Genomic DNA, 25642 nt, shown 5'->3' with positions numbered 1-25642 from the left:
TCATCTCATCAAAACGAATGTTCCAACTCCGAGATGCTTGCACCAGCCCATAAATCAAGTGTTGAAGCTTGCACGCCTTGTCAGCATTCTTAGGATCGACAAAACCTTCCGGCTGCATCATATACAATTCTTCCTTAAGGAAACCATTAAGGAATGCCGTTTTGACGTCCATTTGCCATATCTCATAATCATAGAATGCGGCAATTGCTAAAATGATTCGGACGGACTTCAGCTTCGCTACGGGTGAGAAAGTCTCATCGTAGTCAACCCCTTGAACTTGTCGATAACCCTTAGCGACAAGCCGAGTTTTATAGATGGTTACGTTACCATCCGCGTCTGTCTTCTTCTTAAAGATCCATTTATTTTATATGGCTCACCGATCATCGGGCAAGTCAGTCAAAGTCCATACTTCGTTTTCATACATGGATCCTATCTCGGATTTCATGGCTTCCAGCCATTTGTTGGAATTCGGGCCCGCCATCGCTTCTTCATAGTTCGAAGGTTCACCGTTGTCTAACAACATGATTTCCAAGACAGGGTTGCCGTACCACTCTGGTGCGGAACGTGTCCTTGTGGACCTACGAAGTTCAGTAGCAACTTGATCTGAAGTTTCATGATCATCATCATTAACTTCCTCTCTAGTCGGTGCAGGCACCTCAGGAACATTTTCTTGAGCTGCGCCACTTACCGGTTCAAGAGGTAATACTTCATCAAGTTCTACTTTCCTCTCACTTATTTCTTTCGAGAGAAACTCTTTCTCTAGAAAGGACCCATTCTTGGCAACAAAGATCTTGCCTTCGGATCTGAGGTAGAAGGTATACCCGATAGTTTCTTTAGGGTATCCTATGAAGACGCATTTTTCCAATTTGGGTTCGAGCTTTTCAGGTTGAAGTTTCTTGACATAAGCATCGCATCCCCAAACTTTTAGAAACGACAACTTAGGTTTCTTCCCAAACCATAATTCATACGGTGTCGTCTCAACGGATTTCGACGGAGCCCTATTTAAAGTGAATGCGGCAGTCTCTAAAGTATAGCCCCAAAATGACAGCGGTAGATCGGTAAGAGACATCATAGATCACACCATATCCAATAGAGTGCGATTACGATGTTTGGACACACCATTACGCTGAGGTGTTCCAGGCGGCGCGAGTTGTGAAACTATTCCACATTTTCTTAAGTGTGTGCCAAATTCGCGACTCAAGTATTCTCCCCCACGATCTGATCGCAAGAACTTGATTTTTCTATCACGTTGATTCTCAACCTCACTCTGAAATTCCTTGAACTTTTCAAAGGTCTCAGACTTGTGTTTCATTAAGTAGACATACCCATATCTACTCAAGTCATCAGTGAGGGTGAGAACATAACGATAGCCACTGCGAGCCTCAACACTCATTGGACCGCACACATCAGTATGTATGATTTCCAATAAGTTGGTTGCTCGCTCCATTGTTCCTGAGAATGGAGTCTTGGTCATTTTACCCATGAGGCATGGTTCGCACATGTCAAATGATTCGTAATCAAGAGACTCCAAAAGTCCATCTGCATGAGCTTCTTCATGCGTTTGACACCTATGTGACCAAGGCGGCAGTGCCACAAGTATGTGGGACTATCATTATCAACCTTACATCTTTTGGTATTCACACTATGAATATGTGTAACATTACGCTTGAGATTCATTAAGAATAAACCATTCACCAACGGAGCATGACCATAAAACATATCTCTCATATAAATAGAACAACCATTATTCTCGGATTTAAATGAGTAGCCATCTCGAATTAAACGAGATCCTGATACAATGTTCATGCTCAAAGCTGGCACTAAATAACAATTATTAAGGTTTAAAACTAATCCCGTAGGTAAATGTAGAGGCAGCGTGCCGACGACGATCACATCGACCTTGGAACCATTCCCGACGCGCATCGTCACCTCGTCCTTCGCCAGTCTCCGCTTATTCCGCAGCTCCTGCTTTGAGTTACAAATGTGAGCAACCGCACCGGTATCAAATACCCAGGAGCTACTACAAGTACTGGTAAGGTACACATCAATCACATGTATATTGCATATACCTTTATTGTTGCCGGCCTTCTTGTCCGCTAAGTATTTGGGGTAGTTCCGCTTGTAGTGACCACTTCCCTTGCAATAAAAACACTCAGTCTCGGGCTTGGGTCCATTCTTTGGCTTCTTCCCGGCAGCTTGCTTACCGGGCGCGGCAACTCCCTTGCCGTCCTTATTGAAGTTCTTCTTACCCTTGTCTTTCTTGAACTTAGTGGTTTTATTCACCATCAACACTTGATGTTCCTTTTTGATTTCCACCTCTGCTGATTTCAGCATTGAATATCCCTCAGGAATGATCTTTTCCATCCCCTGCATATTGAAGTTCATCACAAAGCTCTTGTAGCTCGGTGGAAGCGACTGAAGGATTCTGTCAATGACCGCATCATCCGGGAGATTAACTCCCAGCCGAGTCAAGCGGTTATGCAACCCAGACATTTTGAGTATATGCTCACTGACAGAACTATTTTCCTCCATCTTACAACTGAAGAACTTGTCGGAGACTTCATATCTCTCGACCCGGGAATGAGCTTGGAAAACCATTTTCAGCTCTTCGAACATCTCATATGCTCCGTGTCTCTCAAAACGCTTTTGGAGCCCTGGTTCTAAGCTGTAAAGCATGCCGCACTGAACGAGGGAGTAATCATCAGCACGTGACTGCCAAACGTTCATAACGTCTTGGTTCTCTGGGATGGGTGCGTCACCTAGCGGTGCTTCTAGGACATAATCTTTCTTGGCAGCTATGAGGATGATCCTCAGGTTCCGGACCCAGTCCGTATAGTTCCTGCCATCATCTTTCAGCTTGGTTTTCTCTAGGAACGCGTTGAAGTTGAGGACAACGTGGGCCATTTGATCTACAAGACAAATTGTAAAGATTTTAGACTGAGTTCATGATAATTAAGTTCATCTAATCAAATTACTCAATGAACTCCCACTCAGATAGACTCTAGTTATCTAAGTGAAACATGATCCGAGTTAACTAGGCCGTGTCCGATCATCACGTGAGACGAACTAGCCAACATCGGTGAACATCTTCATGTTGATCGTATCTTCTATACGACTCATGCTCGACCTTTCGGTCTTCTGTGTTTCGAGGCCATGTCTGTACATGCTAGGCTCGTCAAGTCAACCTAAGTGTATTGCGTGTGTAAATCTGGCTTACACTCGTTGTATTCGAACGTTAGAATCTATCACACCCGATCATCACGTGGTGCTTCGAAACAACGAACCTTCGCAACGGTGCACAGTTAGGGGCAACACTTTCTTGAAATTATTACGAGGGATCATCTTATTTAAGCTACTGTCATTCTAAGCAAATAAGATGTAAAACATGATAAACATCAGATGCAATCAAATAGTGACATGATATGGCCAATATCATTTGCTCCTTTTGATCTCCATCTTCGGGGCTCCATGATCATCGTTGTCACCGGCATGACACCATGATCTCCATCATCATGATCTCCATCATCGTGTCTTCTTAAAGTTGTCTCGTCATCCATTACTTCTACTACTATGGCTAACGCTTTAGCAATAAAGTAAAGTAATTACATGACGTTTATGTTGACACGCAGGTCATAAATAAATAAAGACAACTCCTATGGCTCCTGCCGGTTGTCATACTCATCGACATGCAAGTCGTGATTCCTATTACAAGAACACGATCAATCTCATACATCACATATATCATTCATCACATCCTTTTAGCCATATCACATCACACGGCACATGCTGCAAAAACAAGTTAGACGTCCTCTAATTGTTGTTGCAAGTTTTTACGTGGCTGCTATAGGTTTCTGGCAGGAACGTTTCTTACCTACGCCAAAACCACAATGTGATATGCCAATTTCTATTTACCCTTCATAAGGACCCTTTTCATCGAATCCGATCCGACTAAAGTGGGAGAGACAGACACCCGCCAGCCACCTTATGCAACTAGCGCATGTCAATCGGTGGAACCAGTCTCACGTAAGCGTACGTGTAAGGTCGGTCCGGGCCGCTTCATCCCACGATGCCGCCGAATCAAGATAAGACTAGTAACGGCAAGCAAATTGACAATATCCACGCCCACAACTGCTTTGTGTTCTACTCGTGCATAGAAACTACGCATAGACCTAGCTCATGATGCCACTATTGGGGAACGTAGCAGAATTTTAAAATTTTCTGCGCATCACCAAGATCATTCTATGGAGTCATCTAGCAACGAGGGAGAGTGGAGTGCATCTACATACCCTTGTAGATCGCGCGCGGAAGCGTTCAAGAGAACGGGGTTGATGGAGTCGTACTCGACGTGATCCAAATCACCGATGACCTAGCGCCGAACGGACGACACCTCCGCGTTCAACACACGTACGGTTGGGAAGACGTCTCCTCCAACTTGATCCAGCAAGGGGGGAGGAGAGGTTGATGGAGATCCAGCAGCACGACGACGTGATGGTGGAAACTACGACGATCTCGGCAGGGCTTCGCCAAGCACAGGAAGATGGAGGAGTGTCACGGGAGGGAGAGGGAGAGACCAGGGGCTAGGGTGCGGCTGCCCTCCCTCCCCCCACTATTTATAGGACCCCTAGGGGGGGCGTCGGCCCTAGGAGATGCCATCTCCAAGGGGGGGCGGCGGCCAAGGGGTGGCTTGCCCCCAAGGCAAGTGGGGCGCCCCCCACCCCTAGGGTTTCCAACCCTAGGCGCAGGGGGAGGCCCATGGGGGGGCGCACCAGCCCACTAGGGGCTGGTTCCCCTCCTACTTTATCCCATGGGGCCCTCCGGGATAGGTGGCCCCACCCGGTGGACCACCGGGACCCTTCCGGTGGTCCCGGTACAATACCGATTACCCTCGAAACTTTCCCGATGACCGAAACTTGACTTCCTATATATAAATATTCACCTCCGGACCATTCCGGAACTCCTCGTGACGTCCGAGATCTCATCCGAGACTCCGAACAACTTTCAGGTTACCTTATACTAATATCTCAACAACCCTAGCGTCACCGAACCTTAAGTGTGTAGACCCTACGGGTTCGGGAGACACGCAGACATGACCGAGACGACTCTCCGGTCAATAACCAACAACGGGATCTGGATACCCATGTTGGTTCCCACATGTTCCTCGATGATCTCATCGGATGAACCACGATGTCAAGGATTCAATCAATCCGTATACAATTCCCTTCGTCAATCGGTACGTTACTTGCCCGAGACTCGATCATCGGTATCCCAATACCTTGTTCAATCTCATTACCGGCAAGTCACTTTACTCGTACCGTAATGCATGATCCCGTGATCAACCACTTGGTCACATTGAGCTCATTATGATAATGCATTACCGAGTGGGCCCAGAGATACCTCTCTGTCATACGGAGTGACAAATCCCGGCCTCGATTCGTGCCAACCCAACAGACACTTTCGGAGATACCTGTAGTGTACCTTTATAGTCACCCAGTTACGTTGTGACGTTTGGCACACCCAAGGCACTCCTACGGTATCCGGGAGTTGCACAATCTCATGGTCTAAGGAAATGATACTTGACATTCGGAAAAGCTACAGCAAACGAACTACACGATCTTTGAGCTATGCTTAGGATTGGGTCTTGTCCATCACATCATTCTCCTAATGATGTGATCCCGTTATCAATGACATCCAATGTCCATAGTCAGGAAACCATGACTATCTTTGATCAACGAGCTAGTCAACTAGAGGCTCACTAGGGACGTGCTGTGGTCTATGTATTCACACATGTATTACGATTTCCGGATAACACAATTATAGCATGAACAATAGACAATTATCATGAACAAAGAAATATAATAATAACCATTTTATTATAGCCTCTAGGGCATATTTCCAACAGGGAGGGAGACCTTCCATGGCGGCACGGTAGAAGAAGAAGCATCCTCCCTAATGAGTTGGTGATGCTTGATGGCGTAGGAGCAGGGGAGAGCGCGGCGTCCCGAGCTCCATGGCCCTTACGACAGCATGAATCCACTCCATCTGGCGCCGCCTGAGCCTGAGGTGCTCGCGTAGTGGATCTCGGTTCGCTCCCTCATCGTGTCCAGCAGCTCGCACATTGATCTGCGTTGGGACACGGCGGCGACAGAGTTGATCTAGGGAAAACCGGCAGAGTTGGCGGCGAGGCGAGGCCGTGGTGGGGAGAGGATGCGGCGGGGCGACGCCGTGACGGGAAGAAGAGGCGGGGGGTGGGGGGGGGGAGGAGGCGCCGGGCGACGTCGTGGCTGGAAGGAGGCGGCGTGCGGCGGGGATGGCAGGCGGTGGGGAAAGCGAAGTGTCTGTGCGGTGAGAAGCTGAGAATCAATTCTCAGTGAGATTGAAAGGGCAGCCGTCGCTATCTTTTTTAGTTTTCTTTTTTATAGCAAATGTTCTTTTTAGAGGGATTGCTGTTTAACCGTGCTACGTACAACAGATCTTTTGCGTTTTCTGTACGATGTGTATAATCTGGCCGCTCATGCATGAGATTGAGATTGAGAGGGCAGTCCTTGTCGAATTTACTGGTCGTATAAAAATTGGACACTGTCCATCGTATATGGAGTAGTTTCGTTATAACAAATGACCGTGCTTTATGTGGCCTAATTAAGTCATCCATAACATATATTCATATACCAAATTGAGCGTCATGCGTGTCTCTATTGTTCTTCTTTCTTGATCGACAATCAATAGCCCATTTAATCAAGTAATAATAAGCAAATGCGTTCCTCTAAAAAAGGTGTTGTCCAATTCAGTTATTTTGTTGATAACTCTTTTAATCATTTGATTTATATTAAAGTTGAACGTTGTCCAATTTTATTTTCCTCCAGCATGACCAGTTTGGTTGTGTGATTCTATCATCATCATTGGAAAATTTTCTAAAACTATTAGTAAGATTTCTAATGATATTTATTATTGAATATATCAAAAATTCGTAATCGTGCATATCATCTTGTGGTCTTTGGATGTTAAATTTTATGGAGTACTAGATAATCTTGCTTACATGTTATTTTAAGTATTTTTGGAAGTAATAATTACAATACATTTATGTGATCGTAAATTTTATGTGAAGACATGTGTATCAATCGTGTGTTACATGCGCACTCGTTCGATATAACACACATTTAAATGATTGAAAAGGCTGACTAAAAGAGAAATAACAATGGAAATACAAAGTTAATGTCTTTTTATAGATTATTTGGATACGTGCTGTTTTTTTTGCGGGCAATAGTGAGAGCTTTATTCAAACAAAAGCATTCGCTGGATCGTCAGCCAACAGACTGCTCACCAGGAAGCTAGGGGTCTCTTCCAGCCAACTTTCAGTCATACTCAGTGTGCAAGCACGCTTGGCACAGAGATGAGCTGGATAGTTTGCTGACCGGGTTACATGAATAATATCAAATAAAGAAAAGGTAGTAGCTAGCTCTCCTATCTCATAAAACAATGGTGCCACAACCGCGAAGGAATTGTGACGATTCTTCCAGAGTTCCACAACCTCCAGGCAATCTGTTTCGATGATCACCTCTTGAAATCCTCTGAGATTCGCAAAGCGCACGTCTTCTCGTACAGCCATTGCTTCAGCAATAAGGGGGTCCGTGACACCACAAGAGGTTTGCTCCATGCTCCCAAGAGGCGACCAGCTGAACACGCCACCCCCTGCTCCACCATTGCCGCCATCCAGATGAATTGCTACATCGGTGTTTATTTTGATGATTGTTCCATCAGGGGATAAATACAAAAAAATACTACTAGTAGATAAACAACCTAATTACCACATAAAAAAATACTACTAGTAGATAAACAACCTAATGACCACACAAAAAAACCATATTTACCACGTTCGTTAAAAAAAAACCATATTTACCACGCCATTATCCAATCCCGACCACCTCGTCGTCCATTTTTTTTTCCGAGAGTACCCTCCTCCATTTCTAATCCTCCTCGCACCTCCGTCGTCGTCTAGGGATCGAGCCGGTGGAGAGCGGTGGAGATGATGATGACGCGGGCATCGATGGGCGCCATGGATGGGGCCGCGTTGGATGAGGTGGTTCGGCGGCTCGTCGAAGGGGGCCGCGGCGGGCGCCAGGTCCAGCTGTCGGAGGCGGAGATCCGCCAGCTCTGTGTCGAGGCCAAAAGGGTGCTCCTCTCGCAGCCCAACCTCCTGCGCATTCCCGCGCCCGTCAAGATCTGCGGTGAGCACCGGCCTCAAGGCCCCTCCACTACCCTCTGATTCGGGCATACCATACGCGCGCCCTCCTCTTTGTGGCGCGTTTGCGCATTTGGGCCGTATATGCCTGATTCCCAGAGATGGATTATTTATGTTCGATTTTTCCCGATGTCTGGCGCATAAGGTTGATTCGGGGTATTGACTGTTGAGGACCCGGTAACGTTTTCTGTAAGAACAAGTATACTCTGTTGAAATATTGACATAGGTATGATGTCTGAAATTTAGGAATCTGAAATGTCCAATTTAAGAATCTTGGCCGGTGTTCTTGCAGCGTGGTCAATGGCCAGAGTTGGTAGTCTTTGCTCTATGGGTACACTTGTGTTATCCTTTTATACATTTTAGGATGATAAGTGGTTTAAATTTGAAATGTCCAATTGGAAGGATCTACTACTGACATAACCCTAATAATTACTAAAAGGTAGGTAAAGGTAGACAACAATATTCTTCTACCCTTTATTGAGAGGGTCAGCCCCTTTACATAGTACACAAGACTTGACCGAGAGGCCGGTAAGTCTATCACAAGTCTAATCCAACTGCTAAACTGATTGGACTCTTTCCTAACAAAGTTTTTTCGTGAATACACAGGTTGCGTATCTTTTCATTGATAGAAGGGTAGAATAGTACAAATGGGCGTCCCTCAGCTACGTGGCAAATGCATAAACCTCTTGACACTTCATCTGCGTGTGCTACCCTATGTCATGACAATTATGACTTTGCTGTTTGACGACTGTGTTTGTTATGTGTAACACAACTATTTCAAGAATTTGCATTCTTAAAGTTACTGATACGATGATCATTTTGTTTCAATGTAGTTAGTAATAATTTTTCTTTGTAAGTTTTTTCTGTAAGACTCAAGTGCTTACTTGGTATCAAAATGGTTTTTTAATACCATAATAATAGGTTATTCATATCTTTATTCTGTTGTTTTCATTCTGAAAGGCAGTGATGCCCAACAGAAGCCTATTCTTTTAATACCTTTATGAAAATCAGGTCGGTTATTTAATATTCTCAGAATAAGGACCGTCGTAAAACTGTGCACCACTTGTTGTACAAAACCCCTTTTCCATCTTTAGGAAGTACAAGTAGACTCACACATTTGGTTGAATTCGTTATGAAATCTCTTATACATATTTTTGTTGTCCTTGGCCATCTCTCCATATTTGGACTTGTCACCTGGGATCATATCTCATCCTTTTGTTACGTTTCGGAATCTGTCATTATAGAACATTCTCCCCTTTTGCCTTGTAGGTGATATCCATGGTCAGTTTGTTGATCTTCTGAGGCTGTTCGATTTGGGTGGCTATCCTCCAACTTCGACTTATCTTTTCCTTGGAGACTACGTGGATAGAGGCAAACAAAGCTTGGAAACCATATGTCTGCTTCTGGCGTATAAAGTGAAGTACCCTGATAAGGTTTTCCTGTTGAGAGGAAACCATGAAGATGCAAAAATTAACAGAGTTTATGGTTTCTATGATGAATGCAAGAGGAGATTCAATGTTCGTCTGTGGAAGATATTCTGTGATTGCTTCAACTGCTTGCCTATGGCAGCGCTTATTGATGATAAGATATTCTGTATGCATGGTGGCCTCTCACCTGAATTGAATAGCTTAGATCAAATTAAGGATATTGAGAGGCCTGTTGAAATTCCTGACTATGGTCTTCTATGTGATTTGCTTTGGTCTGATCCTAGTTCTGACACACAAGGGTGGGGGGAGAGTGACAGAGGTGTTGCTTGTACTTTCGGTGCGGATAAGCTTGTAGAATTTTTGGAGAAGAATGATCTTGACCTCATTTGCCGAGCTCACCAGGTAGGCGGAAATTGCTCTACCTTACTTTTATCTTATCCATCATGGCATTTATATAACTGAAGCATGAATGTCCTCAGGTGGTAGAGGATGGCTATGAGTTCTTTGCAGAAAGGAGATTAGTCACCATCTTTTCAGCTCCAAACTACTGTGGAGAATTTGATAATGCGGGTGCTTTGTTAAGCATAGATGAAAGCTTAATGTGTTCTTTCCAGATCTTGAAGCCAAAAGAAACAGGAGCACCACATTCAAGAAAACCAATTTCAAACAAGGTAAATAATCAGGCTTCAGTTGGTTTCCCTTTCATGACCCAATATATTGGACAAGTGACAGATAGATCATCAGTGAGTTATTCTTGTTTGAACTACAATTCATAAAAAAGACATTTTATCTATATCTATCTATACCTTTATCTACCCCTATCTACAAATATAAAAAGATCCAATTAATGAACCATGTCAATCCAACGACCTAGATTGCTCCAATGGTGAGTGCTCAACATGTTTAGCGTGCAATTAATATCATACATGTTTGTGCTAATCACATAATTAACGCACATTTGATATCCTACCTAATATAAATGTGCAATTAATTTTCGTCCTAATATTAACGGGCATTGCACGTACGCATTTACTAGTTAGTATAAACTAGAGAGATACACGCGCCCTGCCGCGCGAGTTTTCTTTTGGGCGTGAATTTTTTTCCAGGCTCCTATGGCTGGTTGGTTCTTCGTGGGTTTCTTCAGTTATTATTCGCTCTACAAAACAGTTAAGCATGAACATTGTAAATCCTTTCTTCCTATTACAAATAAGAACAACAAATTCCGATGAATTCCACACGTACACACGACCACCCTTCTCCGACCCACTTACAGCCAACTTTTACCGAAAAAGGCTTTCGCCCCGCTTTATAGATAAAGCCCAACACCAACAAGGTTCACCAACAAACACACACACACAAAGGTCTAACACCGCAAGTAGTCAAATAGGTTAATGCTGAGGGCACAGCTCAACAAGCCCTGAAAAATGAAAAAAGGCGCGCACACTGAGGGGGCGGCACGGCATCAAGTCTGGCTCCGGTGGTGGCGGGGGGAGCGGGGGCGCCAAGCTGAAGGCCATCGAGCGAAGGTCGGCGATGAGGTTGTTGATGATGGCCCGATCCTGGGGGCGGCTAAGCGGCCGCCAGAGCTGCAAGTATCCACACATTTTAAAGATGGCGACAGTAGCACGTCGAAGTGGGACCTTCTGAATGACAAGCTTATTGCGAACGGTCCAGAGCGTCCAGGCGAGGACCCCAATGCAGAGCCATCTGATATGGCGGTAGCGAGGGGGGGAGGCATGGATTTCCGCAAGCAGGTCAGGGAAGTTGGTGTTACACCACTGGCCCCCAACCGTCTCGCGGAAGCAGGACCAAAGGAACTGAGCCGTAGAGCACGAGAAGAAGATGTGGTTAGCATCCTCCATCGTGTCGCACAAGGGGCACATCCCGTTCCCAGGTCCATTCCGCTTACGGACCTCCACGCCAGTCGGGAGGCGACCGCGAATCCATTGCCACATGAAGATCCTGATCTTCAGGGGCAGGCGAATATCCCAAATCAAACTAAAGGGTTCGGGGGCCGTCGAGGGTGCAATGGCCGCGTAGAGGGATTTGGTGGAGAAGCAGCCGGAGGGCTCAAGCCGCCAAGATGTGACATCCGGGGAGCCAACGCCGTCCATAGGGAGGAGGGCGATGTCCAGCATAAGGGCGTCCTAGGCAGCAACCTCTGGAGGGCCGAAGGGGCGGCGGAAGGCGAGGCGCCCTAAGTCAATAAGGGCCGCCTCAACAGATATACGGGGGTCAACTGCAATAGTGAAGAGCGCAGGAAATCGCGCGGCCAAGGGGGAGTCACCAAGCCATCGATCAAACCAGAACAGGGTCGATGATCCGGTACCAACCGCTATGGAAGTGCCAATACGGAGAACCGGGAGCAGCTGGACGAAGGCCTGCCAGAACTGGGAGCCGCCCGAGCGCTGACAGAAAGCAAGGGGCTGTCCACAGAGATACTTGTTCTGGATGATGGTGAGCCATAGACCTCCGTCACCATTGGCAATGCGCCAGAGCCAACGAGTCAGGAGGGCTATGTTCATGCGGCGGGAGGACAGGATCCCAAGACCTCCCTGGTCCTTGGGTTTGCAGATATCGGGCCAGCTAACCATATGGTACTTCTGCTTATCCCCCTCCCCTGCCCAGAAGAATCTAGATTGGTACTTGGCGATCTCCTGATGGAGGGTCTCATGGAGGCTATAGAAGCTCATGAGGAACCACAGGAGGCTAGCAAGCGAGGAGTTAATAAGGATCACCCGAGCAGCCTTCGACAACCAACGCCCTTTCCAGGGTTCAACCCGATGTTGCATACGGGTCACCGTGGGGCGGAGGTCCGCCATGGTGAGGCGCGAGTCACTAATGGGGATCCCCAAGTAAGTCGTGGGGAAAGAACCCAACCGACAATTAAGTCGGTCCGCTATGGACTGTGCTTCCTCGGGGGGGGGGGGAACCCGAGCACCATCACTTCGCTCTTATCGAAGTTAATGGTTAGGCCCGACATCTGTTGGAAGCACAGGAGGAGGAACTTTAGGTTAGCGATGTCCTGGACGGTGCCCTCCACCATAATTATGGTATCGTTCGCATATTGGAGGAGGGAGACCCCTCCCCCTCCGACTAGGTGAGGGACGACGCCGCGAATATGGCTAGCATCCTTGGCCTTATCAAGGATGGATGCCAGGGCATCAACCACCATGTTGAACAGAAACGGCGAGAAAGGGTCGCCCTGACGAACCCCACAGAGGGTGGGGAAGTAGGGCCCAATGTCTCCGTTGATGTTCACAGCGGTCCGTCCACAGGAGACAAGTTGCATAACCCTAGTCACCCACCGGGCGTCGAAGCCCTTGCGAAGCAAGACTTCTCGCAAGAAGGGCCAGTGGACCATGTCATAGGCCTTGTGGAAGTCGAGCTTCAGAAACACCGCCCGATGGTGTCTCAACCGGACCTCATGGAGGACTTCGTGGAGTACCAGAACCCCATCCAGAATAAATCGGCCTTTAATGAAGGCGGATTGGTTCGGGTGGGTAATCGCATCCGCGAGCAGGGTCACCCTATTGGCGTACCCTTTGGCCAGGATCCGGAATATCACATTGATCACGGTGATTGGCCGAAATTGGCGGATGTCGAAGGCGCCCGGGACCTTGGGGATAAGGGTCACGATGCCATAGTTGAGGCGCCCAAGATCCATGGTGCCAGAGAAGAATTCTTCGAACAGGGCCATGACCTCCGGCTTGATGGTCGGCCAGAACGTCTTAAAAAATGTAACTGGTAGGCCATCCGGACCCGGGGCCGAGGAGGGGTTCATCCCTTTGATAGCCGCGAGAACCTCATCCTCGGCGAAGGGGGCCACCAAAGCAGCATTGGCCGCATCAGAAACCAAGTGGGCACCCGACCAAATGTCGGGGGCGAGACTAGCCCCACCCCGAGGGGTGGGGGTAAATAGGGCCTTGTAAAAGCCATCTACATGGGTACGAATGGCCGAGGGGCGAACGAGAGGGGTATGTCCATCCCAGAGGCAATGGATGGAGTTTCGGCGCCGGCGGCCGTTCGCCACCGCCTGGAAATAGGCGGTGTTGGCATCTCCCCGAAGTACCCACCGCTGGGTACCACGCATACGCCAGTAGGCCTCTTCATCCGTGTAGATGGTTGAGAGCTGGTCTTCAAGGTCATATCGCACCATCCACTCATCTGGGGAGATTCCAGACGTGTCAGCACGGGCATCCAGAGCTTGAATAGCCAGCAGGAGGGCCTTTTTTCATTCTCTGAGATCCCGGCCAAGGTTTGCACCCCACCCTTTCATGAATTGGCGGGCAAGCTTGGCACAGAAGTGCCACGAGTCAACAGCAGACATGGCGCGATGAGGGGAAGAGCGGGCAGAGATCCAGCGAGCGGCAACCGCCTCCCGGAAGTCGGCCTGGTTGAGCCAGAAGAGCTCAAACCGGAAACGCGGCGGGGAGGGGGGGCGCTCGTCGGCCGTGGAGAGGAGGGGGACATGGTTAGACCCGATCCGGGTAATCGCACGAAGCGAGGCCAGGGGGCAGCATAATTCCCATTCCGGAGAAACTAGGACGTGATCCAAGACGGATCGCGTCGGGTCAGCCTGACGGTTAGTCCAAGTGAAACGGGCACTCGTCCGGTCCAGCTCACGGAGACCCAGCTCCGCGATCCAGTCATTGAATAACTGCATCCGGGGGAGGTTAATCCGGTCATTATTCTTCTCATCCGGGGATCAGATGAGGTTAAAGTCTCCGCCCACAACTACTGGGAGGAGAGAGTTGGAGATCTTCAGATGAAGCTCCTCCAAGAAGGTCGGGGAGCGGCGATGGTCCGCCGGACCATAGACAATCACGACCTGCCATTTGAAGTTGAGGGCCCGCTCGAAGATCTCCATACTCACGAAGAATCCCCCCCGATCCATGCCCCCAACCTCAAAGGTGGCATCCTTCACCCCTAACAGGATGCCGCCAGAGTGGCCAATGGTCCCACTAGAAGGGAGCCAACGCCAAGCGAAGAGGTGAGAGCTAAGACACTCGAGCTCCTGGAGGGAGAACTCAGTGCGCATGGTTTCCTGGATGGCAATGATGTCGATGTGTTCGTCTCGTATGTACTCGATGAGTTGGCGACGGCGGCCCTCATGGCCGAAGCCGCGAATGTTCCAAAAAAGGGCCCGCGTCTAAACCCCCATGGGGGGGCTGCTTGACCCCAAGACACGGGAGGCGCTTTGTGCACGGAGAGCGGCAGTGCGAGAGCGGGTGCGGCCACGGATCACACCGTCGGCCACCGTAGGGCCCAGACCCGCGGGGGTTGCGGTCGAATCCACGGTGGGCCAGAGCAAGCGCGCCCGAGTCTTAGCCAGCTTGCCATCTAAGACCTCGCGAGCCCTAATGGCCGCGATCTGCTCTAAGGGGGGACCAACCTCCCCCCTAAAAACTATGGCCGAGTCAGTAGCCACCTTGGCGAGGTGGCCAAGAGGGACGGCCTCAAGCGCGGAAAAGGAACAACTGGAAGAACTGGGGGGGACGGTATCCACACCTGACTCGAGGTTCCGGACCGCGACCCGAAGCTCCGCACGCTCAGCGACGGACGACGCCGGGGAGTCCGCCGGACGGGTCGCATCGAGGCGGGCGCTACGGCGGACGGCGTCACCGGTGTCGAAGTGGAGCGGGGCCGCCTGACGTACGCCATCGTCGGAGGAGGGTGAGCGGCGGTCGGAGTGGTCACGATCATAGCCACCGTCGCAGCCGGGGAGGTGGGCGGAGCGAGGTGGGCGTCGGGGGCCACCGGCGAGGGGAGCGGGGCGACGGGCTCCAGGGTGTCGCCAACCGCCACGCCCGCGGGTGGGGGGGCCGGAGCTGGCGCGCCGACGGGGAGGCCCCCATCGCCACCCATGGGGACCGGGGAGGTCGAGCCAGGGGTGGCCGGGGGGTCCGGGGCCGACGGCGAGGAGTGCAGGGCGGAGACGGCGGAATGGGAGCGCGGCGACGAAGGCGGCATGACGAGCAGGCCCACACTGGAGATGTCACTGGTCAACTCAGACGGAGGCGAAGGGGGCGCGACCGGCGTAGAGGCCAGGCGCAGTGCCACCGCGAGGTCAGAGGCCGACACCCGGGTGCGTCCCGCCTCGGAGCCGCCACGGCCTGGAGGTGGGTTGGCGGGCTCGGGGGATGGGGAGCGGGAGTGCCCAGACAAGTCCTCGTCATCCTCAGGATCCTCGAGGCGTGAGTGGCGGGACCGGCGGCGGCGGGAGCCGTCGTCGTCAGCTGGGCCGCCCCTCAAGTGGCTGTCGTCGGAGAAGCGGGGGCGACCGATGTGGTTCGGAGGCTCGGGGCAGATCTTGAGGTCGTAGCCGTCGTCGTTGAAGAAGACCCGAATCGTGGCTTGGAGCTTGGAGGAGTCCAGGCATTTCACCTTGACCCGGACCTCCTCCTTGCGGAGAGAGAGCTCGTTGACCACCACCACCTTGCCTAGGAGCTTGGACATGCCGCGAATGACGCGCTCAGACCGGGCCACATCCGGCAGGCCGGCGATGAGGATCCAGGCCATATCGAGGACCACCACGGCCTTGGGATCCCACCTCGGCTCAGAGATGTTCACCACAATCCCGTTGAGGGCCAAAGTGATGTTGTCGCTGCGGGTACAGAAGCCCATGCTCAGAGCGTCGGGGAAGATCACCGTGAAGGAGTTGGCCGCAGTGGAGGTCACCTGCCAATCCCACTTGCATCTGCACAAGTGGTTGAGCTCGGCCTCAATGAGCTCGTGGGTGGCGATGGCCTCGCCAACGATAGTCACGAGAGCCAGGAGCGAGGGGGAGGGAGGGGGCAGCTTCGGGACCTCGATGTGGAAGAAGCCCATGTCCTCAATGCCGTGGCCGTACATCATAAGCTCCTCCGTCACCGGGCGGTCCGGGCAGAGAATCGCGGGGTGGCCGGCGTCCTTGCAGAGGTAGCACGTCGGAGGGTTGGGGCAAGCCACCTGGAAGTGCCCGGTCAGTCCGCAGTTGAAACACGGCGGACCGTCCGAGGCGGAAGCGGAGCCCGGATGGGGGGCGGCCGCGCCGGCAGCGGGAGTGGCAACCGGGGGGCGAGGAGGTCCCTTCTTCTTCTTCTTCTTTGCGCCCTGGTGTCCCCGGTTCCCGTTTCCCCCATTGGTCGGCGGGAACGAAGCTTGGGAGCGGGGGGGGCTGGAAGCGGTTGGAGGTCGGGTTGGCGGTGACGGAGGACAGGGGCTGCGGCCGGGGCGAAGGGGACCGGTCCCAACGGCGAGACGGGGAGGGAGACCGCCGCCGGGAGGATTGACGGGACCCCCCGGCCGGGGAACGGCCACGTTCTAGCGAATCAGCCCGGTGTGGCGAGCGGCGCGCCGGGGACCGGGAGCGGCGATCGTCGCGAGCAGGGGACCGGCGGCCAGAACGGGGCGGGGAGCGGCGGGTGGCTCGAGCCGGAGAGCGGCGGGCGGGGCGGGAGTCAAGCTCCTGCCGGAGGTCCTCCTCCCGTCGAAGTGCGTCCGGCGACGGGCGCGGAGGGGCCCGGCGATCATCAGCCCGGCGCTTGGGGCGGCCGGCCCCGTCATCCCACTCGCGGGTCATGGCCGGCGAGGTAGGAGGAGGGGGCGAGCGGGAACCAGCAAGGGCGACGGGGCTGGTGGTGGCGGCGGGCGGCACAGCGACGAGGGGAGAGGAGGGCGATGCGGGCTGGATTGGCTGGCGGGGGAACCCTAGAGGCGGCCAAATGGACCGCCTCGTTGGGCCGAGGCCCACCCGGGGGCGGGGCTGGGCCGCGAGGGGGGGAGGCCCAGAGGGCCCGCCAGAGCGCGGCCTGCAATCTGCGGAGCCGGCGGCGGCCCAGGAGCGCTGGGCAAGCGGCCCACGGGGCGGCCCACCACAAGCGCGGCCCGGTAGGACCAGCCAGGGGAAACCAATCGAGGGACGAGGGTTTCCCCCAGCGCCGCCGCGGAGGAGGGCGCCGGCCGGGCATGGCGGGGGCGGCGGGGCCAGGCCGGAGAGGGCAGGATGCCGGGATGAGGGAGAACGGGAGCGCCGAAGGCCGCGATGAATGGGCGGAATGGAGACCGCCTGTAGACCACCGACGAGAGCGCCATCGATGACGTCGCCGGGGCTTCGGCCGGAGCAGGGGAGAGAGCAGCGGAGGGCGGCGAGGGACCGGATGATCTCCAGGACGTGCGCGCGACGCCGCGGTCAGCCCGACCGGCGACGCCCCACCCACCATGTCGACGACCCCGAGGGCGCGCCCCTGAGCCCAAGGTCGCGCCTTTCGCCAAGGCCGCCCGAGCCGAGCCCTCCGGCCGGCGTCGGCGCCGGCCGTCCCCGCGGGCAGCCGAACTCCCACCCCTGGGAGTCGAGCCACCGGCAGGAACAGCCCGAGCCGGAGCCTTGGGGGGAACACGGTCGCGGCAGACAACCGGACGCCCCGCGGCGATGCCGTCGGCCTCGGCGAGATCGGCCCAGACCAGGCGCGGCGAGGTGGCCGGGGGGGTGGCGGCGGAGCGACCGGGGAGGGCGTCGGCGGGCGGACGGGGGCCGAGGGCGGGGAGGGGGGCAGAGCCAGCGGCGGATCGCCCAGCGAGTCGCCCGAGCTCGGGGAAGCCATCCTCTAAGACCGTCTCAATTATTGGGAGCTCTCACTCCCAGCCTCAGTCTCACACTCTCCAGCCAACTTCTTTTCAACTGTGGATTTTACAGGAGCTACACCGGCCCTGGATATAGCGCAGTACATCTCCAGAGCATTATAATAAGGCCACTCACAGATTAAGAAATGCTAAATTATCTAAGCTAGACCTTTTATTATTCTTTGGTGGATCATCCTCCTTCATCAACATGTTCATTCTGCGTCTAGGTTTCCTGTAATAACAACATATGTATAAGAGCAGATGAGCTTCAGACGAACTGGAAATCTGGCATGGACACAGTTCAAAAGGTAATGAAGGGAAAGTCACCAACACATCCTTTGCTGGCGTAAATACACCTTCAGGGAGCTCATGGCGCTGGCTAGCAGCGCCAGAAGCTTCAGCAGCCACTCCATCTACACACAATCATCATAAAACAAACAATTTTAGAACCACAAAATGGACCAAATTCAAAAGGAATCGCCTAGAGCTACCTACCAAGATGAGCAGGCAATTCCGCTGCAGCACCGGTACAGGAAGAACTGCTGCCTGCAACGAAATCGTGATACATAGATCCACCCAGTGGGAAGAACTTGCGAACCTAGAAAGTCAAGGCATCCTTATCTCTCCTAAATGAATATCGTGGCACGGTCACTTCGACGACATATTTCCTTCCCATCAGAGCCATGATCTCCGGCGGCATAACTGAACAATTGCCCTTCCTGGATGACCATGTTAAAGCACAGAGAAACAAAACACAAAGGGGATAAAATAAATGAATCTCAATACACATACCAATAAAACTGGACTAATTAGGAAAAGAGTCGCATGAAAATGACATATAGCAGTTTGGCTACAAATGACAGTAATGCATAAGAAAAACAAATCTATAAATCTATGTTAACTTAGACCCATCAATTTCACTACCAGGCCATACAATCTTTTCTTCTTGATCGAAGATAACCAATGAGACAGCACAAGTAAAGTACATGTTTAGCAATGCTGGCAGCACCGAAGCTAACAGCAAGGCTCGCTCAGAGCCAGACATAAAACAACTATACATATACATAATTGGATATACCAAACATATGCATGCTTCAGCAAGACATCAACCAAAACGACTTCAAATAACCATTTGAACCTCCTACCAAGCAACACGAACCATGATTTTTACCTAAGAGCTAGCATAGCTACAACGTGGACTGCAGTTGCAGCAAGACAAAATGATAATGCCATAGAATCTTCAACCAGACGTAATAAAAGCCCTCTAAAAACACCACCACCATAAAACAGACACTTCACAGCAACATCACAGGACCCACCCCCAAGCATTTGCTGAATAATCTACCTAAACACAGAAACAACAACCTAAATAAACCACAGACAAATCTTTTTTTCTGTAAAAGGAGTGCATGACAATAAAAACACACACATAAACCGAACCTACCACAGACCCAACAGCACTCTGACCGTTGAAGAACAAAAGCAACCATTAAACCATAACAACAACGAACAACAACAACAACAACAAAGCCTTTAGTCCCAAACAAGTTGGGGTGGTGATACGGGGCTAACCCGGTGTAGGCCGATCTTTCACGATTTGAGTGGATTCCCTTGAAGAACATGAAGAACACGGGAAAGAACGGAGAGAAATCACAAGGGGAAACACTCAAGAACAATTCCAATCGCACATCCACTAGACAATCAAACACACAAGATCCACAAGGTACATGAACAACAAAAGGAAAGATACAAGGTAAAGTTCATCTCCATGAGGAGGTCTTGGTGATATCCTAGACGGATCTTCCCGTGAGGGGTCTTGACAATATATCCTGCAGGATCTTCTCACATGGAGGTCTTGAACTCCATGGGAGTGGTGCTCTCTCCCTCTCTCAAGAGTAGAGATAGGTAGGAGCAAAGCTCACATACAAATGAGCTATCATATTTGCTAACCCTAACTAGGAGGGAGAGGGGGTCTATATATAGTCTTAGCCACGAAGGGGTAAGTGGGAGAGGATACAATGGGCCGGAGGCCCGATACATTGTGCGCACACAGGGCGGTAGTACCGCTTGAGCGGCTTAGCGGTAGTACCGGACTTGTACCGCTCGATCACAGGAGCTTGTCGGGTTAAGCGGAAGTAGGGCGGATGTTGGGCGGTAGTACCGCTTGGATGGGCTTAGCGGTAGTACCGCTTGGGGTGGGTGGTAGTACCGCCCGTTCCGGACTGGGCAGATCTTCTTCTTCCTTCTCTTCCATGCTTCCCTGGTGGATGGTGTAGTTGTACGCTTGCGCTCGCACTCCTCGTCATCCGCGGTGTTTCGACAGTACCTATGTATGCACATGAGTGGAGTGTCAAGTGGTATACCATCCTTGAAGGGGTTAAGTGAACACGCGTAAAGGAGATGATTCACCTTTGTATATGTGAAGTAGATGTCGCACGTGTCACTTGCCAAACGGACTCTTGACATGGTGATGTCCGTAGGATGCTCTGCATCATCCCCTTCCCCTTGGGAAAGATCTGACCTCGGATCGAAAACCAAATCACCATGGGAAGAAGATGGCGTCGCTGTGTAGAAGTGGATGTTCACCAAGTACTCGTCTTCTTGAAGCTCGCAATGGGCACTCTCCAATGTCGCACCATCTTGTGATTCCTTCAAAAGGAGTAAGGACAACAAACACTTGAAAAAACAAATGTGGTTAGCGTTAGTGCAAAACCCAGCATTCAAGAGGTTATTCACCAAACAAGTGTCGTCATCGAGCATAGCATATGGTTTGACAAAGGATTGTGACATGGCATGTAAGTATATCAATCGAGCACAAGCAAAGGTATCATTGGGACAAGCATGTAAATGTGAGGTAGTGATGCAAATATGCGTGACAAGAGTATAAGCATCTACCTGAAGCTCAAAGCAAGCATTGACAAATTGCTCAATGAAAGGTCTATGGTAGGCATAAGAATCATTCACAACACCAAATAAGATGATATGTCTAAACACATGAGTCAAATGCAAGCCAAGCCAAGCATAACGTGCATAGGGTGCAGCGAATATAGTGTGGCACTCAACACAATGGAAAAAACAATTGTTCAACATGTGTGAGGCAATCAAGTTAATCATGTGGCAAGCAATGGGACATGTCATATGTGAAAAAATGACATTGTTGCAACCAAGCATATGATAGAAGTAAGTAGTCGAAGAATTGGATGCAACACACAAGATATATATGTCATGAGGCATGTCAATGTGGAAACGACAAATCCAAGCAAGATCTCTAACATGTGCGCAATCAAGTGGTCCACAATGACCAAAAAGTCTAATGAAGCAAGCAACACAAGTAGTATGATCCATAATATCCAAGCTCATGGTTTGGGGGTTCTCAAAAGAGAATGCTATCACCTGGAAAGCATGTCCTTGTGCGTCCTTCACAATGCCAAAACACAAGCAAGTGCGATGTATAATCTTCGTGGTAGAAGGTGGTTCACTCTCAAGAGCTTGAATGGTTAACTCATGTGAAGTGGAAGTCGACACGAAGTCCAAGTATCCTACACATGCACAAAACAAAGCAAAGAACGTATGCACATGGTAGATAAACACATCATCCATCATGATGGTTCTCATCTTTTGCACGCAACCATTAGAAGCACAAGTGCATGAATAATATGATGCAACAATGGCTATATTCATGGCACTAGGAATATGGTGCAAAGAGGGAAGGCAAGTATGCTTCACAAGAAATATGTCAAAATCTCCAAATATATGTGAGAATGCTATGGGGACAAACTCAACATCAAGACTAAAGACATAGTTGCACTCAATACATGGCAAATCATCTAGCATGAGAGAGGCAACATATGGAGATATATGACAAGAAGCAATATGAATCATGTGCAAAGCATGGTAATGGTTGTCATCAACCGCATGAAAGGAGCAAGTATGAATCATTGGTGATGCAACAAGCAATCAATCATAATAATCAAGTCGTGCAAGCTAATAGTGCGACGATGCAACATACTAGAGGAAATCATGACAATCATGTTAGGTGAGCAAATAATAGGCATAGGCAATGCACATGACATATCGCAAGCACGAACACAAAGTAAGATCATAGTATCATCATAGGCATGGGTACAAAGCAAACATGGCAATAACAAGTGATATCTCCTCCAAGCTTGCAAATACACATACAAGTACTAGAATCAATCATCATGTGTAATGTAAAGCATGGGTCACAAATGTATGGCAAAGGTATAGGACCATATAGAAGAAATGCGCGAAGTCTTTGCGCGAAGAGAGTGGTGGGAAAGACAATCAATGGGATCTCAAGTCATCATTGTTTTCTAAAGCTTGTTTTGTCAACTCCTTGGATTGCGAGATTGACAAGTATTCATGGGTACCTACACAAAAGAGACACAAACCAAAGAAATTGTGTGCGTGATAAATGTACACATCATCCATCATGATGTGTATGTGCATGTGTGAGTTAGCATAAGATAAGCATCGCTTAAAGAAATTTGATGCATGGTATAAGAACATGTCATGCATCATGAAAAAATAGTTATTATGTATGACACGATGGGGACACAAATTGAGAATGCAAATATATGGCACATCATTCATATGGAGCATATTGTGCACACAAGTATTGGGATCATACAATGGATGGGAGTGATCAAAATCTCCTAACATGTATGAGGAAACTATGGGGGTCTCCTCATAAGCAATATCGAAAACATCATATGAAGAAAATGGACAACATTCAAAACAATACATATCCGAAGCTAGGTGGTCATGGCATGGCATATGAGATAAATGATGCAAAGGGAGCATATCAATATCATTAGAAGAAAAACAAATGGCAATAACCATAGCCTTGTCATGTATGCTATAAGTGCAAATTGAGTTATTTTTAATGGCATATGCATAGTCACTATGACGAAATTGCAAATATGACATATGGTTGATCTCATGCATAGCATATGACAGGTCAAGTGGATTGTCAAACACGATGCGACCTAAAGAATTATGCCAAGAAATCCTATGCAACGTGACATCGCAACTAATAGACTCCACATGGCAATCATCAAATTCATCATAAATGGGTAAATCATCGCATGGGGAAGTCATACTAGCATGAAGCATGGTAATAGGTGGATCAACATCATGCAAGCAATCAATGTCAAGAATGTCCACTAGTGAGACCAGAGCATCACCTTCACCTATGTTACCTTACTCATTCCACTCAAGTGGTGTAGGTGAGGTGGGAACGATCAAATGGTGGTCAATGTCATCATCTTTATGGAACCATGTCGCAGTCATCGCGAATCGGCGCGTCATCATATATGGGACCTAGCACCAAATGAAAGACACAATAGTGGTAGAGGTTAAGTCATTAGAAATCGAAATGGCCTCACATGCCCTATCAACTATCTCACTCTCTATGTGGTGGTTCACTCACTTCCTCAAAATAGGTGCACTCAATCTCACGTATGGAGGAGTCACTCATCTTACTCAAGTGGTGGGGGTTATGGCTCTCACATGGGAATTGGGGCAACACATCATATATGAGGCTAGTGGTGAAGTCACTCTCACTCTCAATATGATGGCAAAAGTCACTCAAGTCATCATACGTCGCCGTGGTCGAAGGGAAAATCCCATGCTCCACCATCTCGTCGCCGTCGCCATGGATAAAGGCCGAAGATGGCACATCATCACTCGCCTCCAAAGATGAAAGTATCATCCTTGCTCGTCACCATGTCGTTCGCCTCCAAAGCTTGGTCCTTAAATGGCTCCGTAGTCGTAGTCGTCGCCGCACCATCTTGAAAGAGTCGAAGTAGACTCGGCATCATCAATGCCACAAAGTGGGATGGCGGTGAAGTCAAACTTGGGAGCGTCGTCTTGGAGCTTGTCGGGTTTGGACATCGTGGTGGTACTATCCTCATGCTCGCCGTCTTGGAGCTTGGTCTTCGAGAAGTGTGCTTGGGTGGAGAAGTCTTGGCCTTCATGAGTTCTTGTTCCGCCTTGAGAGCACCAATATAGTAGTCGTCGAGGGACTTGTAGTTCTCGAGGAAGATAGTCTTGGAGATGTCGTTGCGCAATCCCATCATGAAGTGGAACTTCATTGAAATGGGGTCGTCCACGCCGGCTCGTTGCAAGACATTCTTCATCTCCTTGAAGTATGTGTCGATGGACTTGGATCCTTGAGCGGTGTTCTCCAATTGGCGTAGAAGTTATTCCGTGTAGGTTGGAGGCACGAACTCTCGCCGCATAGCTCTCTTTGTCTTGGACCAACTCATGTCGTAACTCTCCATAGGTGTGTGAAGCCACCATGTTGATGCGTAGTCGTGGAAGTTTCTTGTGACGCATTTCACTTGATCTTCGGGAGGAACTTGATGTAGCTTGAGGTAGTCGTCCATCAAGCGCTCCCACTTGAGATACTCCTCGGTTCTAGAGTTCCATAGAAAGGAATCATATGGTCGATGTCGAGGTCGTAGTAGCTCGTGGAAGTTGCGGACTTGAGCTTGAGGAGTTTCTTTTGAGCGTAGTCTTAGGGTGCTTGTTAGCGAAAATGTTGTATGTCCGTAGGCAAAGATACCTTGAAGTCGCTTGGCGAAGATGCAGCGTTTGTTAAAAAGTCTTATGGCAAAAAATAGGGGACCAAGAGTCGGACGATTGGCTTGGCAGGGACGCCTGCCTAAATCCCAGGATCGAACAGGATGGAGCCAAAATGGCCAGGAATAACATCCTAGTGCCTGGGCTAAGAGCCAGCATTGTAGATGCCTAAAAAGGTCTGAAATTACTACGTACTCCTAAACTTATTATATTATGGGACAGAGGTAGTGCTTGTTTGCATGCATTGGGTGTAACATATGACAAGAACGGGGCTACTTGCATATGACAAGAATGGGGCCAGTGTTTTCCTTTTTTGTGTACTTAATTCCTAACCGGCTAAAGCATGATGAAGTTTACTATTGTAGTCCTTAAATTTTGCCCTTCCTTGACAGGCACCGACAGTGGACAATGCTTAACTTGTATTCAGTCACATAGTCATGATTGTTGTCAGCTCGAAGGGGGTGATCTTATATCCCAGATCCACCAGGGCATGACATTAGAAGCATTCTTCAGCCTGGTTCTCTTACATTCTCCGCTACTTGCTCGCGGCACTGGATTCTTGTGGATGCAGTTGTTTTGTTTTTGTTCGTTTCTTTGCTTGATTGCTGTGTGCTCTATGTTTGAGCTGAGAATATAGTTATGTAGTCATAACCGTGCCAATTATGGCACCTACGTAAAAAAGAAAGGGATTGGGTTAACTATGCATGTAAATTTACGACGAGTGAAGTGAAATTGATGTCAGGTCAAAATCGGGTCACCTATAAAGTTT

General features: G+C 49.8%; 1 protein-coding gene across 1 annotated transcript; it reads left to right on the top strand.

The window, feature by feature from the left end:
- The first annotated feature begins 7910 nt into the window (after positions 1-7910).
- Positions 7911-25622, top strand: LOC125543982 (serine/threonine-protein phosphatase PP1-like). The gene is made up of 4 exons (XM_048707494.1): positions 7911-8222; positions 9506-10065; positions 10143-10334; positions 25266-25622. Exons 1-4 carry the CDS (start codon positions 8021-8023, stop codon positions 25287-25289), a joined length of 978 nt encoding a protein of 325 aa, XP_048563451.1. The 5' UTR covers positions 7911-8020; the 3' UTR covers positions 25290-25622.
- The last annotated feature ends 20 nt before the right edge of the window (positions 25623-25642 follow it).

The sequence above is a fragment of the Triticum urartu genome, chromosome 3, assembly GCF_003073215.2.
Source record: "Triticum urartu cultivar G1812 chromosome 3, Tu2.1, whole genome shotgun sequence".
Taxonomy (NCBI): domain Eukaryota; kingdom Viridiplantae; phylum Streptophyta; class Magnoliopsida; order Poales; family Poaceae; genus Triticum; species Triticum urartu.
Note: the sequence above shows the minus strand (reverse complement) of the source record. Positions and strands in the feature narration are given on the sequence as shown.